This window comes from Somniosus microcephalus, unplaced genomic scaffold (genome assembly GCF_052327205.1).
Source record: "Somniosus microcephalus isolate GS21.2 unplaced genomic scaffold, FLI_Smic_1.0 scaffold1014, whole genome shotgun sequence".
NCBI classification, from domain to species: domain Eukaryota; kingdom Metazoa; phylum Chordata; class Chondrichthyes; order Squaliformes; family Somniosidae; genus Somniosus; species Somniosus microcephalus.
The window spans coordinates 30141-48532 of record NW_028226201.1 but is presented as its reverse complement, the minus strand read 5'-3'; the positions used below and the strand labels follow the sequence as shown (position 1 = coordinate 48532).

General features: G+C 47.9%; 1 protein-coding gene across 1 annotated transcript; it reads right to left on the bottom strand.

Annotated features, from left to right (window-relative positions):
• Positions 1-1103: 1103 nt before the first annotated feature.
• Positions 1104-4450, bottom strand: LOC147080908 (testis-specific serine/threonine-protein kinase 1-like). The gene has a single exon (XM_085981035.1). The coding sequence runs from the start codon at positions 4295-4297 to the stop codon at positions 2852-2854; it is 1446 nt and encodes a 481-aa protein (XP_085837161.1). The 5' UTR covers positions 4298-4450; the 3' UTR covers positions 1104-2851.
• Between the last annotated feature and the right edge of the window lie 13942 nt (positions 4451-18392).

Genomic DNA, 18392 nt, shown 5'->3' with positions numbered 1-18392 from the left:
AATACGTTCTCAAGGGGCAGGTGAGTTGAGGGGAGAGGTGAAGCTCGATACAGATGTACTAAGTGCATCACTTTTTTAAACTGCGAAGAGGTGAGTATTTTTCTCTTGGATTTTGCGCGGTGCAGATTGCCAAAATGTGGGACTGGAGTCACCCGTAGGCCAAACGGTGTAAGGACGGGAGGTTCACTTCCGTGAAGGACATTACTGATCTAGTTGGGCTTTTACAACAATCCGGCAGATTTCATGGTCATTTTCCTGGTGATCCCACAAATGACCAGATCTACTGAAATCAATTTCATAATTTGGCATGGTGGGATTTGAAAAAGTCAGCACCTCTGGGTTCCTTGTCCAGGACCAGATGGACTGAGCTGCTGTAAACTGAATGATTAACAAAGATCAGAGGCAGGCAGAGTGAGATGGTGAGAGAATGGAAGGGAACAAAGCAGGGTGTGAATGGGGACAAGTGATTAGCTGGAACTGTTTTGATTGGGAGGTGCAGAGTGCCTGATGGTGGGAAGACTCCACAAGCCTGCCTTAAGTCTGGTTAAACAAGCTAAACATGGAGTGGGAGTTGGAGCAGCTAAGTATGAAGAGTTCAGGATCCTACTTGCAAGCAGCATTCTGACCCATAGATTGCCGTTCCAAATCCCATTTTCAGAATATACCCTACCTTTGAACTGTTTTGCTAGACTGTAGAGGAACGCCTTTTCCCCCACCCGAAACTCTTTTCCCTTTCAGGTACTGACTGGCTGACCTGTATGTCCCCAGTTCCAAGGTCCTTGGTTTAGTCACTCGCTGTGCTGGAATAACAAGAACTTGTATTTATATAGCACCTTCAACATAGTAAAATGTTCCAAGGCACTTCACAGGAGCATTATCAAACAAAATTTGACCCTGAGGCACATGAGATATTAGGACAGGTGGAGGTAGGTTTTATGGGGCAATTTAAAGGAGGAGAGAGGGATTTAGGAAGGGAATTCCAGAGCTTCGGGCCCAGGCAACTGAAGGCATGGCCACCAATGGTGCAGCGATTAAAATTGGGGAGGCGCAAGAGGCCAGAATTGGAAGAGCACAGATACCTCGGGGTGGTGGGGTGGGGGGTTGTAGGGCTGGAGGAGGTTACGGAGATAGGGAGGGGTAAGTCTCTGAAGGGATTTGAAAACAAGGATGAGATTTTAAAATCGAGGCGTTTAACCGAGAGGTCAGTGAGCACAGGGGTCACGTATCACACTGCAAACACTGCTATGGCCCCACTGTAAATATTAAAGGTTTATCGGTTTCTTCCTGGTTCTTTATTAGATTTTTTTGTAAGCAGAATAACAGATCGCTGATTCAGGTGGAATTATAAATAACTTTCATTAAAGCAGTCCTTTCTTCCTGTATGTTTGAATTGTGTCTCTGGATATCTAGGTGTAAAGTGTGTCTCTGGATATCTAGGTGTAAAGTGTGTGTCTGGATATCTAGGTGTAAAGTGTGTCTCTGGATATCTAGGTGTAAAGTGTGTGTCTCTGGATATCTAGGTGTAAAGTGTGTGTCTGGATATCTAGGTGTGAAGTGTGTGTTTCTGAATAGCTAGGTGTGAAGTGTGTGTTTCTGAATAGCTAGGTGTGAAGTGTGTGTCTGGATAGCTAGGTGTGAAGTGTGTGTTTCTGAATAGCTAGGTGTGAAGTGTGTGTCTGGATAGCTAGGTGTGAAGTGTGTGTGTCTGGATAGCTAGGTGTGAAGTGTGTGTTTCTGAATAGCTAGGTGTGAAGTGTGTGTCTCTGGATAGCTAGGTGTGAAGTGTGTGTTTCTGAATAGCTAGGTGTGAAGTGTGTGTTTCTGAATAGCTAGGTGTGAAGTGTGTGTTTCTGAATAGCTAGGTGTGAAGTGTGTGTTTCTGAATAGCTAGGTGTGAAGTGTGTGTTTCTGAATAGCTAGGTGTGAAGTGTGTGTTTCTGAATAGCTAGGTGTGAAGTGTGTGTCTGGATAGCTAGGTGTGAAGTGTGTGTTTCTGAATAGCTAGGTGTGAAGTGTTTGTGTCTGGATAGCTAGGTGTAAAGTGTGTGTCTGGATATCTAGGTGTAAAGTGTGTGGATAGCTAGGTGTGAAGTGTGTGTCTCTGGATAGCTAGGTGTGAAGTGTGTGTCTGGATAGCTAGGTGTGAAGTGTGTGTTTCTGAATAGCTAGGTGTAAAGTGTGTCTCTGGATAGCTAGGTGTGAAGTGTGTGTCTCTGGATAGCTAGGTGTGAAGTGTGTGTCTGGATAGCTAGGTGTGAAGTGTGTGTCTCTGGATAGCTAGGTGTGAAGTGTGTGTCTCTGAATAGCTAGGTGTGAAGTGTGTGTCTCTGAATAGCTAGGTGTGAAGTGTGTGTCTCTGGATAGCTAGGTGTGAAGTGTGTGTCTGGATAGCTAGGTGTGAAGTGTGTGTCTGGATAGCTAGGTGTGAAGTGTGTGTCTCTGGATATCTAGGTGTGAAGTGTTTGTGTCTGGATAGCTAGGTGTGAAGTGTGTGTCTCTGGATAGCTAGGTGTGAAGTGTTTGTGTCTGGATAGCTAGGTGTGAAGTGTTTGTGTCTGGATAGCTAGGTGTAAAGTGTGTGTTTCTGAATAGCTAGGTGTGAAGTGTGTGTCTCTGGATAGCTAGGTGTGAAGTGTGTGTCTCTGGATAGCTAGGTGTGAAGTGTGTGTTTCTGAATAGCTAGGTGTGAAGTGTGTGTCTGGATAGCTAGGTGTGAAGTGTGTGTTTCTGAATAGCTAGGTGTGAAGTGTGTGTCTCTGGATAGCTAGGTGTGAAGTGTGTGTCTCTGGATAGCTAGGTGTGAAGTGTGTGTCTCTGGATATCTAGGTGTGAAGTGTTTGTGTCTGGATAGCTAGGTGCGAGATTTGCTCGAATGTTTGCCCCTTTTTTCACTAGATTTTGATTTTCTGGAACTAATTTTTTTCAGCTCTGCTTTGCTCTGAGCATCTAAAAAGCTCTCCTGGTCGGGATAGACCTCACTGTCATCGGGATGGTCCTCATCGCTTGGTCTCGGGCTTCTTCTGTTCTGTTCCATTTTGGGTTCCAGTATGCTGTCCTCTTCGGTTTTGGTGGTGTGATGTTGGGACTTCACCTGCTTTGACCCTGTCTTGCCTCCATTCTTGTGGTCAGCTTTGGATTGGTGCTTTGTGTCCTCAGACCTTGCCTGAGGTGAGGTTGTGTCCTTGGGGTCAGATTTCCCCTCAGGCGTGGCCTCCTCTTTGTGCTCAGCCTGTGCCTCGTTCTTGCTGTCTGCCTTGTCCCGTTTCATGTTCATCCATTCGTGCTTTGCTTCATGTTTCATGTCCACCCATTCATGGCCTGCTTCAAGTTCCCACTGGTACTTCGGGTCACGTTTCTGCTCACTCTTTCCTTCGTGTTTTTCTTCCTTTGTGTCCTGCTTGTGCCCGTGCTTGTCCTCTTTCTTCTCTGCGCTGGGTTCTACTTTTTTGGGTGCAGGTGGTTCTTTAATTTTGGCAGAGATGAGCCAGGGATGTTCTAAAACCTCATCGATGGTGAGACGCTTGGTCGTGTCAGGGTGGAGCATGTGATAGATCAGCTCTTTGCAATCTGCAGGGACCACTTTTGACCGAGGGAAGTCCACTCTGTGCTCCTTCTGGATCCTGAGCATCCTTTTGATATTCGAGTCATCGTACGGCATCGATCCACACACCATGATGAAGAGGATCACCCCAAGGCTCCAGACATCGTACACTTTGGGCTGGTAAGGGATCCCCTGTAGGACTTCAGGGGCTGCATATGCTGCGGAGCCACAGAAGGTTTTACTGAGCAAGGGTCTCCCCTGATCGTCCGCACTGCACCGTTTGGCGAAGCCAAAGTCGGAGAGTTTGATATTGAAGTCCTTATCCAGGAGAAGATTCTCGCACTTGAGATCCCGATGGACCACCTCCAGCTCATGACAGTGCTTAACGGCCAGTGCCAGCTGACGGAACATCTTACGTGACACCTCTTCAGGCAGGGCTCCCCTGGTTTTAATAAACTCCAGTAAATCTCCCTGAACACCCAGCTCCATAATAATGTAAACCTTTCCATCGGAAGTCTCGAAAATCTCAAAGGTTTTGACGATGTAGCGGTGATTGAGCATCGCCAAGATCTCCAGCTCCCGGGGCAGAAATTTCTCCAGGAAATCGGCGGGGGCCTTCCTCCTGTCGATGATTTTAACGGCCACATTAGTCTTCAGACGCTCAGAGTACGCGGACTTGACTTTGGCGTACGACCCCTCCCCTAGGTTGACGCCCAAGGTGTAGCCCCGTTTTTTCAGGACCACCCCATCATCCATGGTGCTGTGACATCAAGACCTCTTACCTGCTGACAAACTCCATGGAGACAGAGGATCAGAGGCACTTCCGTACTGCACACAAACGTTCTGTGTTCCCTTTCAGTCTCTAAAGAGACTTGTTTTCACAAACAGTAACTTTAACAAGTCACTGTCTTGGAGCTGGCAACTGTGATTGTGAGGAGTCCAAAGGAATGTTTGTGTGTTATGACATAAAGGGAATGGCACAATGGTCATAATGTGACTATAGGGAGAGAACGCTGCTGCAGAATTGTCATCACCATCCCCTCTCTATGTCTGGATTCATCTGAAGGCAGCTTGTATTCACATCCTTTTTATTCCATCCCTCTTGGGCCAGTTACAAGTGTGACATCAGGACCCCATATTGCCATATGTAAACGGTTTATTTTTGTGTTTGCTTTCACAGATGAGAAATATTCAATGAGTGAGGGTACAACAACAACAACCTGCTGCTTTAATATAGTACAAGTCCCAAGGTGCTTCAAAACAAAATTTGACACTGAGCAAAAGATGGACACATCAGGGCAGGTGACCAAATGCTTGGTTCAAGAGGTAGGTTTTAAGGAGGGTCTTAAAGGAGGAAAGAGAGGCAGAGAGATTTGGGAAAGGAATTCCAGAGCTTAGGGCCTAGATGATTGAGGGCACGGCTGCCAATGGTGGGGCGATGGGTGTGAGAGATGCACAAGAGGCCAGAATTAGAGGAGTGCAGAGATCTCTGAGGGTTGTAGGGCTGAAGGAGGTTACACAGATAGGGATGACGAGGCCATGGAGGTATTTGAACATGAGAATTTTAAAATCAAGGCATTGCCAGACTGGGAGCCAATGTGGCTCAGCGAGCACAGGGGTGATGGGTGAATGGGATTTGGTGCGAGTTAGGACACGGGCAGCAGAGTTTTGGATGACCTCGTTTAAAGAGGGTGGAAGATGGGAGGCCGGCCAGGAGTGCGTTGGAATAGTCGAGTTCTAGAGGGAACAAAGGTATGGATGAGAGGTTCAGCAGCAGATGAACTGAGGCAGGGGCAGAGTCGGGCGATGTTATGGAGGTGGAAAATAGGCGGTCTTGGTGATGGTGCGGATATGTGGTCAGAAGCTCATCTCAATCAAATACAACACCAAGATTGCAAACCATCTAGTTCAGCCTCAGATAGTTGCCAGGGTGAGGGATGAAGTTGGTGGCTAGGAACTGAGATTGTGGAGGGGGCCGAAAATGACTTGGATCTTCCCAATATTTAATTGGAGGAAATTTCTGCTCATCTAATACTAGAGGTCGGACAAGCAGTGCGACAGATCAAAGACAGTGGAGGGGTTGAGAGGGATGGTAAGGTAAAGTTGGGTGTTGTCAGTGTACATCTGGAACCCAACGTTATATCTTTGTATGATGTTGCTGAGGGACAGAATGTAGATGAGATATAGGAAGGGGCCAAAGACAGATCCTTGGGGGACCTCCGAGGTAATGGTGTGGGAGTAGGAAGAGAAGCCAGTGCAGGTGCTTCTCTGGCTACGACTGGATAGCTAGAAATGGAACCAGGCGAGTGCAGTCCCACCCGGCTGGACAATGAAGGAGGGCATTGGAGGAGGATGGTGTGGTCAACCGTATGAAACGCTGCAGACAGGTCGAGAAAAATGAGAAAGGATAGTTTGCAGTGAATAAATGTGAAATATACTTAAAAACAAGACAATTGGAGAAATATGGGACGTAATTAAAAATAGGACACCCAGAAAAACATGAAATATACTTAAAAACAGGCCAATTGAAAGAAAGAAAGACTGGAGTATCAGCCTAGGGTTTTGTGCTCAGGTATCTGGAGTGGGTCTTCAACCCATGACCTCTGACTCAGAGGTGAGAGTGCTGCCTACTGAGCCATGGCTGACACTTAAAAACAGGAGAGGAGAAACGTGGGATATACTTAAAAACAGAACACCCGGTGAAATATGGGATATAATCAAAAACAGGACAGCCAGAGAAACGTGGAATATTTTTAAAAACAAGACACCAGGAGAAACATACTTAAAAACAGAAAAAACGGAGAAACATGGGATACAACAGGAAAACAGGAGAAACATGAAATATGCTTAAAAACAGGACAATCTCAGAAACATACATAGAAACAGGAGCAGGTCATTCAGCCCCTCGAGCCTGTTCTGCCATTAAATGAGATTATGGCTGATCTGTGACCTAACTCCATATCCCACCTTTGCCCCAGAGCCTTTAATACTTTTGGTTAGCTGATAAGTGGGAAGTAACATTCTTGCCACACAAGTGCCAGGCAATGACTAAATCTCCAACAACAGAGTCCAACCACAGCCCCTTGACATTCAATGGCATTACCATCCCTGTATCCCTCACCATCAACATCTTGGGGGTCACCATTGACCAGAAACTTAACTGGACCAGCCACATAAATACTGTGGCTACAATAGCAGGTCAGAGGCTGGGTATTCTGGGGTGAGTGACTCAATTCCTGACTCCCCACACCCTTTCCATGATCTACACGGCACAAGTAATAATAATAATAACATAATAAGACATAGGAACAGTAGGTGGTCATTTGGCCCCTCGAGCCTGCTCCGCCATTCAATAAGATCATGGCTGATCTGATCTTGGCCCCAACTCCACTTCCCTGCCCGCTCCCCATAACCCTTGACTCCCTTATCATTCAAAAATCTGTCTATCTCCACCTTAAATATATTCAATGACCCAGCCTCCACAGCTCTCTGGGGAAGAGAATTCCAAAGATTCACGACCCTCTAGGAGATGAATTTCCTCCTCATTTCCGATTTAAAAGGATGCCCCTTATTCAGAAATTATGCCCCCTAGTTCTAGATTCTCTCACGAGGGGAAACATCGTCTCTGCATCTACCCTGTGAAATCCCTTCAAAATCTTATATGTTTCAATAAGATCCCCTCTTATTCTTCTAAACTCCAATGAGTATAGGCCCAACCTTTCTTCATAAGGCAACCCCTTCATCTCCGGAATCAACCTCATGAACCTTCTCTGAACTGCCTCCAATGCAAGTATATCCTTCCTTAAATAAGGAGACCAAAACTGTACGCAGTACTCCAGGTGTGGTCTCACCCTGTACAGTTGTAACAGGACTTCCCTACTTTTATACTCCATTCCATTTGCCTTTCTAATTACTTGCTGTACCTTCATGCTAACTTTTTGTGATTCATGTACAAGGACCCCCAGATCCCTCTGTACCTCAGCATTTTGTAATCTCCCCATTTAAATAATAATTTGCTTTTTTATTTTTCCTACCAAAGTGGATAACCTCACATTTTCCCACATTAAACTCCATCTGCCAGATTTTTGCCCACTCACTGAGCCTGTCTATATCCCTTTGGAGATTCTTTGTGTCCTCCACACAATTTGCTTTCCCACCTATCTTTGTATCATTAGCAAATTTGGCTACATTACACTCAGTCCCTTCATCCAAGTCATTAATATAGATTGTAAATAGTTGAGGCCCCAGCACTGATCCCTGTGGCACCCCACTAGTTACAGTTTACCAACCTGAAAATGACCCATTTATCCCGACTCTGTTTTCTGTTAGTTAGCCAATCCTCTATCCATGCTAATATATTACCCCCAGCCCCGTGAGCTCTTATCTTATGCAATAACCTTTTATGTGGCACCTTATCGAATGCCTTCTGGAAATCCAAATACACGACATCTACTGGCTCACCTTTATCCACCCTGCTCGTTACATCCTCAAAGAACTCCAGCAAATTTGTCAAACATGATTTCCCTTTCATAAAACCATGCTGACTCTGCTTGACTATATTATGATTTTCTAAATGTCCTGCTACCACTTCCTTAATGATGGACTCCAGCATTTTCCCAATGACAGATGTTAGGCTAACTGGTCGATAGTTTCCTGCTTTCTGTCTCCCTCCTTTCTTAAATAGGGGCGTTACATTTGCAGTTTTCCAGTCTGCTGGAACCTCTCCAGAATCCAGGGAATTTTGGTAGATGACAATCAATGCATCCACTATCTCTGCAGTCACCTCTTTTAAGACCCTAGGATGCAGGCCATCGGGTCCAGGGGACTTGTCCACCTTTAGTCCCATTGGTTTCCCTCGTACTTTTTCTCTAGTGACAGTGATTGTTTTAAGTTCCCCCCCATCCCCCCACCCCAATAGCCCCTCACGCAGGCCAACAGCCCCAGCATCAAAGTTTTGACCACGCTCAATCAGCTCCGATGGACGGGTCACATCGTCCGCATGCCCGATACGAGACTCCCAAAACAAGCGCTCTACTTGGAGCTCCAACATGGCAAGAGAGCCTGAGGTGGGCAGAGGAAATGCTTCAAGGACACCCTCAAAGCCTCCTTGAAAAAGTGCAACATCCCCACTGACACCTGGGAATCCCTGGCCCAAGACCGCACAAAGTGGAGGAGAGGCATCCGGGAAGGCGCCGAACACCTTGAGTCTCTTTGCCGGGAGCAAGCGCAAGGAGCGCATGTCAACCCAAGCATCCCACCCACCCCTTCAACCACCGTCTGCCCCACCTGTGACAGAGACTTTAGGTCCTGCATTGGACTCATCAGTCATCTGAGAACTCTTTTTTTTTAAATGTGGAAGCAAGTCATCCTCGGTTCCGAGGGACTGCCTAAGGAGAAGATCCATTATTGGGATGCTTTTAGTGTCTTCTACCATGAAGACACTAAGACCGCCATTTCCCTGTTTCCCATTATTAATTCCCCAGACTCATCCTCTAGGGGACCAACATTTACTTTAGCTACTCTCTTCCTTTTTATATACCTGTAGAAGCTCTTACATTTTATGTTTTTATATTTCTTGCTAGCTTACTCTCATAAGCTATCTTCTGTCTATCATTTTTTTTAGTCGTCCTTTGCTGGTTTAAAAATTTCCCAATCCTCTGGCCTTTCACTATTCTTCGCAACATTGTATGCCTTTGTTTTCAATTTGATACCATCCTTAACTTCCTTAGTTAGCCACAGATGGTTCATCCTTCTCTCTCAGTGGAATATATCTTTGCTGAGAGTTATGAAATATCTCCTTAAATGTTTGCCATTGCTTTTCTACAGTCTTACCCTGTAATATATTTTCCCAGTCACTTTAACCAAGTCTGCCTTCATACCTTTGTAATTACCTTTATTTAAGTTCAGGACACTAGTTTGAGACCTAGCTTTCTCACCCTCAAACTGAATTTGAAATTCTACCATGCTATGATCACTCTTCCCAAGATTAATCCAGCCTCGTTACACATTACCAGATCTAAAATAGCCTGTTCCCTGGTTGGTTCCACAAGGTATTTGTTGTGTATGTACCTTTAAGGGAATAACTGGTTTTAGACTGCAGTACCGGCAGTGACCACCCCTGTATAAAAGGCCCTAGCAGGCTTCTGTATTTCAGTCTGACGTTGCCCTCCTGTTCAGTAAAGTACCTGTTAAACTGTTCTCTCGAAGTCCGTGTATTATTGAGGTGTGGACTTTACAGTGGCGACGAGTAAGTTCGAACTCACCTGCAGTGTGGCATCATCTCACGGGGATCTCGCCCTGAGAGGAGGGTTCTTGGAGGTCATAGTCTGAGCAACGGGCGTCGACCGCGGGCAACCGCCCAAAGAATTAATCGGTGTTCGGAGAATTGCGGGAGAGACTGTGGAGAGCTGTGCTTGGCTCCCCAGTTAAGGTGTTCCAGCAAATCGTGCTGGTAGCAGGTATTGCGCTGACCTTTCCGGACTGCGGCGGGCTCAAGCTCGATCGAGCAGCTCTACAAAACGGGCCGCACAGCGTCGCCGGGAAAAGAAAACGAGAGAGAGAGGGTGGAGCGCAAAGGGCGTGGTCGGTGCTCAATAACCGGGCAGTGGAGAGAAAATAAACGGGGGGAAGGAAAGCGAGACGCGCCGAAGCCACGGGTCACTGCCATTACCCTGTAGAATGCTAGGAGCAGTGTGGCAGCAAGGGGAAGAAGCAAAAGCACGGGAGGCGCCATTTTATTCCATTGGGGAAGAAGCAGAAGCGCGGGAGGCGCCATTTTATTCCATTGGGGAAGAAGCAAAAGCGCGGGAGGCGCCATTTTAAATCACCCAAGATGCCGAAAAGTGGCAGTATCACTGCTTTCGACAACAAGGTAGAAGACTGGACCACGTATGTGGAAAGAATTGAAGTGTACTGCAAGGCAAATGAGGTGGCCGATGGAAAGAGGGCGTCGGTATTATTAAATCTGATGGGTGCGAGTACATACGGCCTATTGCAGAATTTAATTACCCCAGCTAAACCAATGGAGAAAAGTTTTGAGGAGATTGTTCATATCTTACAGGAACACCTAAGCCCTACACCACTGCTGATAGCAGAAAGATTCAAGTTCCATAAAAGAAACCAGCACAAAGATGAGAGCAATGCTGACTATCTTACGGAACTACGCAAGTTATCGAAGCACTGCCAGTTCGGAGCAGGACTGGCAGACACCTTCCGGGATAAGTTTGTCTGCGGGCTCCAGAGTGAAGGAACCCAGAAATGACTACTTTCGAAAAAGGACCTGACGCTAGAACAGGCTTTCAGCGTGGCAGTATCCTACGAAGCAGCAGCACGGGGAGCTGCGGAAATACAACAGAAACCACAAGAATACAGCGCTAACAAAATGGCGTATGGAGCAGAAAAGTGCTATCGCTGCGGCAGAACAACCCATGAGCAGAAGGACTGCTGGTTTAAGGACAAAGTATGCAGGCAATGCGGAAAAATGGGACATATAGCAAGAGTCTGCAGGTCGGGAAAGAAAACCAGCACGACAAGAACTACTAAAAAACAGTACAGGAAAGTAAAGAAACTGACAGGCAGCAGTTCGGAAGATCAGGAGAGTGATAAGGACTCTGGGAGCAGGAGACTAAGTTGTCTAAAGCTACACAACGTGATCGCAAAGGAGGATCACCGAACCATTTGGGTCACCCTCACGATAGCAGGGTCCCCAGTAAAGATGGAATTGGACACAGGATCAGCCCTAACTGTCATGAATCGACGAGACTATGAGCGGCAATTCTCACACATACCCTTAAAGGACACGTCCATTGTATTGAAGACATACACGGGGCAAAAGGTTTACCCCAGAGGAAAAATAAGGGCGCCAGTTAAATATAATGGCAAGGAAACGCAGAAACTATATATGTATATACTATGAGATGGAGGACCACCATTATTGGGACGTGAATGGATCCGAAAAATACAATTGGATTGGCATTCCATTCAGGCGCTAACTGTGACTGACAAAAAGGATGATGACGTCACACCTGGACGTCTGTCACAAATTCTATCTGACACGGAAGAGGTGTTCCAACAAGGACTTGGGGCTCTAAAAGGAGTAAAGGCAACCATAAAGATTGAAGATAACGCAAACCCAAAATTTTTTAGGGCCAGACCGGTGCCATACGCGATCCGCCCAGCCGTTGAAGCTGAACTGGAGAGTCTGGAACGTTCAGGTGTGCTGTCCAAGGTGGACTGGAGCGAGTGGGCCACACCCATCATTCCTGTAATGAAGAAAGCATTGAGCAGCATGCCTGGGGAGCCGAAGAAAGTTCACATCTGTGGGGACTTCAAGGTGACTGTGAACCCAGTTCTGCACACAGTACAATATCCACTTCCGCGGATAGAAGATATTTTCACCTCACTATCTGGAGGGAAACGTTTTACAAAGATTGATCTGGCCCAAGCGTATCTACAAATGGAGGTGGAAGAAGCATCTAGAAAATACCTCACGATAAATACTCACAAAGGCCTTTACCAGTACAATCGACTGGTATTCGGGGTAGCATCAGCCCTGGCTATTTGGCAGAGGGCGATGGAACAAGGCCTGCAAGGGATTCCGGGGACCCAGTGTTATTTGCACGACGTCCTGGTTACGGGCGAAAATGACAATGAACACCTTGCCAACCTGGAGCAGGTGCTCACGAGATTACAGGAATATGGGTTACGAGCCAACCGCCCCAAATGCGAGTTCTTCAGGAGACAAATCTCATATTGTGGCCACATGATTGATGAGGAAGGGTTGCATAAGTCGCCGGACAAGATTGAGGCTGTAGTCGAGGCTGTAGTCAAGGCTCCAGCACCGGAAAATGTGTCACAACTGAGGTCGTTCCTCGGGTTGGTGAACTACTACCATAAGTTCTTGCCGAATTTATCTACAATTCTGCACCCACTGAATGCCCTGCTACAAACTGGAGTAACATGGAAATGGAGTGATGAGTGTAAGCGTGCCTTTCAGGAATGTAAATGCCTAATCACTTCAAAAGAAGTATTGGCCCACTACAACCCAACACTACCGATTCGGTTGGCATGTGATGCGTCACCTTACGGCATTGGAGCGGTGCTGTCACACAAATTCCGTGACGGTTCAGAGAGGCCAATAGCCTTTGCATCGCGCTCACTAACCTCAGCTGAGCGTAACTACGCCCAGATTGACAGGGAGGCCCTCAGCCTGGTGTGGGGGGTGAAGAAGTTCAATCACTATCTGCACGGGCAGAAATTCACCCTACTGACTGACCATCAGCCCCTGGTCTCCATTTTTAACCCAAAGAAGGGCGTTCCGGTGATGACTGCGCAACGGCTGCAAAGATGGTCACTTTTTCTAGGGGCACATCAGTATGACATAGAGTACAAGGGTACGAAACAGCATGGAAACGCTGATGGGCTGCCGCGCCTACCGTTGCCTACGGTGGAAGAAGCACCTGCAGTGGACCCTGTGGAGATATTCCATGCGACCATAGTTGAATGTTTGCCTGTTACAAACTCAAGTATAGAGAAGGAAACCCGAAATGACCCGACACTCTCTCGGGTCTATGATTTGACGGTGAAGGGATGGCCAGCATATGGCGATTCACTGTTGCCAGCATTCTCGCCAAGGAGACAACAGCTGTCAGTGTGCCGGGGGACCTTGATGTGTGGATCCCGAGTATTAATTCCACCCAAGTTGAGAGATAGAGTGCTCAATGAGCTTCATGAGGGTCATCTGGGAGGGGTAAAAATGAAGAGCCTAGCCAGGGCGTTTGTGTGGTGGCCGGGAATCGATAAAGAAATCGAGGATATGACCAAGAGATGCACAGGATGCCAGAAGGTCCAAAACGTGCCACCACAGGCCCCGCTACAGCCATGGGAGTGGCCCTCATCTCCATGGCAATGGGTACACATTGATTTTGCTGGTCCATTTATGGACTCAATGTTTCTAATCGCTGTGGGCGCCCATTCGAAATGGCCAGAGGTCATTAAAATGTCCTCCACCACCACGGAGAAAACTATTGCAGTCCTAAGGACCATCTTCGCCAGAAATGGGTTGCCAGAACAGATTTGCTCCGACAATGGGCCACAGTTTGTGGCTGAGGATTTCCGGAGGTTCCTGATGAATAATGGGGTGAAACATTACACATCTGCCCCATATCATCCAGCCACAAATGGATTGGCTGAGAAGTTTGTTCAGACCTTTAAAAAGGCCATAAAGGCAATGTATAATGACGACATACCACTACAACACAAGGTGGATAATTTCTTGTTTGCTTACCGGAATGCGACACATGCAGTAACCAACCAAACTCCAGCCGTACTGTTTTTCAACCGAAGGCTAAGATGTCGCTTGGATTTGCTCAAACCAAACATAAGACGAGATGTTGAGGATAAGCAGTTCCAGCACATAAATGAGAAGCCAACCAGGAGCTTCAAGATAGGGCAACCAGCCTTGGCCCGCGACTACCGAACAGAAAAATGGCAGCCAGGAACGATATGCACACAGCAGGGACCACTAGTGTACACAGTGGACGTTGGAGAGGGCATCGTGAGACGCCATGCTGACCAGATTCTAGAGTCACAGGAACAAGCCAAACCTATACCACAAGCATGTGCACCTGGTAATGAGCCCAAAGTACAGATTGCGTCTACCTCAGAAGCAGTGCTTTTGGAAGCTGACGAACCAACCAATGACAATGAGCCAGAATCGACTCCACCGCAAGAACAGGATACTCGAGAAAGGCGCTATCCAGTCAGGATCAGGAAGCCTCCTCAAAGACACAACTTATAAATGATTATTTCAGTTGATGTATATAGTACCGAGAAAATTGTAATTGTAATTAGTTATTATTTAGTTGTTAAATGAATGTTATGTACTGTTTATCTAAAAGGGGAGGAATTGTTGTGTATGTACCTTTAAGGGAATAACTGGTTTTAGACTGCAGTACCGGCAGTGACCACCCATGTATAAAAGGCCCTAGCAGGCTTCTGTATTTCAGTCTGACATTGCCCTCCTGTTCAGTAAAGTACCTGTTAAACTGTTCTCCCGAAGTCCGTGTATTATTGAGGCATGAACTTTACAGTATTGTTCCAAGAAACCATCCCGTATACACTCTAAGAACTCTTCCTCAAGTCTACCTTTGCTAATTTGCTTTGTCCAATCAATAAGAAGATTAAAATCTCCCATGATTATAGCCGTACCTTTCTTACAAGCCTCTATTATTTCTTGATTTATACTCTGTCCTACAGTGTGGCTACTGTTTGGGGCCTGTAGACCACTCCCACCAGTGACTTCTTACCCTTATTAATATTCTTTAATTTAGAGGAAGTAAAGGGAGTAAAGGGGGGGTAGGACATGGCAGGGCAGCTCAGCAGCATGGAGTGCTCCTCCTGTGCTATGTGGGAAGTCAGGGACACTTTAGGTGTCCAGGGCGAGCACATGTGCAGGAAGTGTCTCCAGCTGCAGCTACTCGAAATCTGCGTTTCAGAGCTGGAGCTGCGGCTGGAGTCACTGTGGAGCATCCGCGAAGCTGAGATCTTCGTGGATAGCACATTTAACGAGGTGGTCACACTGCAGGTAAAGAATGCACAGGCAGACAGAGTAAAAGAACTAGGAAGGTAGTGCAGGAGTTCCCTGGGTCAATCTCCCTCTCCAACAGATTTTCCATTTTGGATACTGCTGGGGGAGATGGTTTCTCAGGGGAATGCAGCAAGAGCCAAGTCCGTGGCACTACAAGTGGCTCAGCTGCACAGGAGGGGAGGAAAAAGAGTGGGAGAGCAATAGTGATCGGGGATTCTATCGTAAGGGTAACAGATAGACGTTTCTGTGGCCGCAGACATGCCTCCAGGATGATATGTTGCCTCCCTGGTGCCAGGGTCAAGGTACCAACGACATAGGTAGAAAGAGGGACGAGGTCCTGCAAGCAGAATATAGGGAGCTAGGAAATAAATTAAAAAGCAAGACCTCAAAGGTAGTAATCTCAGGATTACTCCCAGTGCCACGTGCTAGCGAGAGCAGAAATAGGAGAATAGACCAGATGAATGCATAGCTGGAGAGATGTTGTAGGAGGGAGGGATTTTAAGTTCCTGAGGCATTGGGACCGATTCTGGGGAAGGTGAGACCTGTACAAGCTGGACGGGTTACACCTCAGCAGAACCGGGACCAATATCCTCGCAGGGGGGTTTGCTGGTGTTGTTGGGAAGGATTTAAACTAGTTTGTCAGGGGGCTGGGAACCTAAGCGTGGGCCCAGAACAGAGAGAAACAAAGCTGGAAGTGCAAGTTAGAAAAGTAGTCAGCAAAACTAGTAGGGAGCAGAAACAAAGGCCAACAGTAAAGAGGGTCAAAGTGCAGAAAAATATTAAACAGGCAAAGTTGAAGGCACTTTATCTAAATGCACGTAGCATTCACAACAAGGTGGATGAATTAATGGCACTAATAGAAGTAAATGGGTATGATGTAATTGCCATTACAGAGACATGGTTGCAGGGTAACCAAAGCTGGGAACTGAATGTTCCAGGGTACTCAACATTTAGGAAGGACAGACAAAAAGGAAAAGGAGGTGACATAGCGCTGTTAATAAGGAATGAGATCGGTACGGTAGAGATAAAAGATCTTGGCTTGGCAGATCGTGATGTAGAACTGGAATCAGTTTGGGTGGAGCTAAGAAACAGCAAAGGGCGGAAAACATTGGTGGGAGTTGTGTATAGGCCACCTGTGGTAAACCACGTTTATTGTTCACTATCATTACACTATAGTTATCACTGTTGTATTGTTCTCACTGTTCTCACTGTTGTATCACTATACGAGGTCGCCTCTTGTCGCGCTGTTATACCTGGGCTGACCACCTCCGACTCCGCCCATGGCTCCACCTACCTGCCCAGGTATAAAGGTAGTCGACTGGCTGGTATTCCTCCTTGTTGGACCCGATCACCCACGAGGGTGGGCTCTGTTATTTAGTCAATAAAAACCTTTATTACGTTCCTAACTCGTCGCTTTTTATTGGACGAATTGATAGGTATATCAATTTTATTGACTAAATTTTAAAGATGTCTACTACTGGCCAGCCAGAAGCCCTCCCAGAAGCACAGCCACAGCAGCTTTCAGACACCGGGCTACACCAGCCACACCAGCCGGCTTGGCTGCAAGCCCTCAAACCACCGTACCTGGATCTAAACCCACAGGCAGCAAACTCAGCCCTCAACTTCAAACACTGGCTGGACTGCTTCGAATCCTACCTGGAAGAATCCGGCGTCCCTCAGAGATCCAAACTAAGAGTTCTGAACGCCCAAGCGAGCCCGAGAGTATACGCACTCATCCAGGACATGACTACATACGAGGCCGCTATCAACCTACTGAAACAGCAGTACCGGAGCCCGGTAAATTACATGTACACCAGGCACCTCCTAAGATCCCGCCCGCAACAGCCAGGAGAGTCTGTAGCTGAATTTTTACAGGCGCTAAGAGCACTCGGCAGGAACTGTGACTTTAAAGCGGTGACGGCTGTTGAAAATACGGAAGATAATATCCGCGATGCCTTTGTGAAAGGCCTACGGTCCGACTACTCACGGCAAAGACTGCTTGAAGCTAAAGACCTCGACCTGGACAAAGCTGAAGCCCTCGCTCTCTCCCTAGAGGTGGCCCATCAGGACCAGGAGGCGTTTTCCAGGTACTGCTCGCGACCCTGGGACTCGGGCCCGACCCCTACCGCAATACCCTTCGCAGCGCCGCCCCCGGGACATACCTCAGCGTCGGCGTCCCGGACCCGACCGGGACCGCCACCCCCGGTACCGGCTCCGACATCGGGCACCCGCGATCGGGCCGCCGGCTGCTTCTTTTGCGGCCAGGAGAAGCACCCGAGGTCGCGCTGCCCAGCCAGGAACTCCACCTGCTCAACCTGCAGGAAGAAAGGCCACTTCTCTAAGGCCTGCAGGAGCGGATCTTCAGAGGCCAGCAGTGCCTCATGCGAACTGTGGGGGCGGCCATCTTCTTTCAAGGCAACTGAGGCCAGCATCCCCACACGTGAGTCATGGGGGCGGCCATCTTTGATCAAGGCAACCGACCCCAATAGAGCCTCATGTGAGTTATGGGGGCAGCCATCTTCTCCGCCATTTTGTCCTACCTCGTGGGAGACGCCATTTTACCCACCACGCCCGACTGCCACCGGGCCCCCGGACCCGACGACCGCCTCGCCCGCAGACGACAACGACTCGCTTACCTACACACTAGCCTCCGTCACTCTGGATCAAGCCCGCCCACACCACCTGTCCAAGTCGATGATGGACATCAAAGTAAACGGCCACGCTACGACCTGCCTGTTCGACAGCGGAAGCACGGAGAGCTTCATCCACCCAGACACGGTGAGCCACTACTCCGTCCCTGTCCTGCCAACGCGCAACCGAATCTCGATGGCATCGAGGTCCCACGCCACGGACATTAGCGGCTACTGTGTTGTGACCTTGTCGGTTAAGGGTACGGAGTATAAAAATTTTAAACTCCTCGTCCTCCCCCAGCTCTGCGCTGCCGTCCTACTAGGGCTGGACTTCCAATCCCACCTCCAAAGTGTAACCCTAGCATACGGTGGACCCCTCCCCCCACTCACAGTCGACAACCAGCGAATGTTAAACCGCCCACCGCGTAACACCTGCAGCCTATCCACCCTCAAGGTGCCGCCACCTTCCCTGTTCGCTAACCTCACCCCCGACTGCAAACCCGTCGCTACCAAGAGCAGGCGGTACAGCGCTGGGGACAGAGCCTTCATTAGCTCTGAGGTGCGGCGCCTCCTGAAAGAGGGCATTATCGAGGGGAGCAACAGCCCCTGGCGTGCCCAGGTCGTGGTCGTTAAG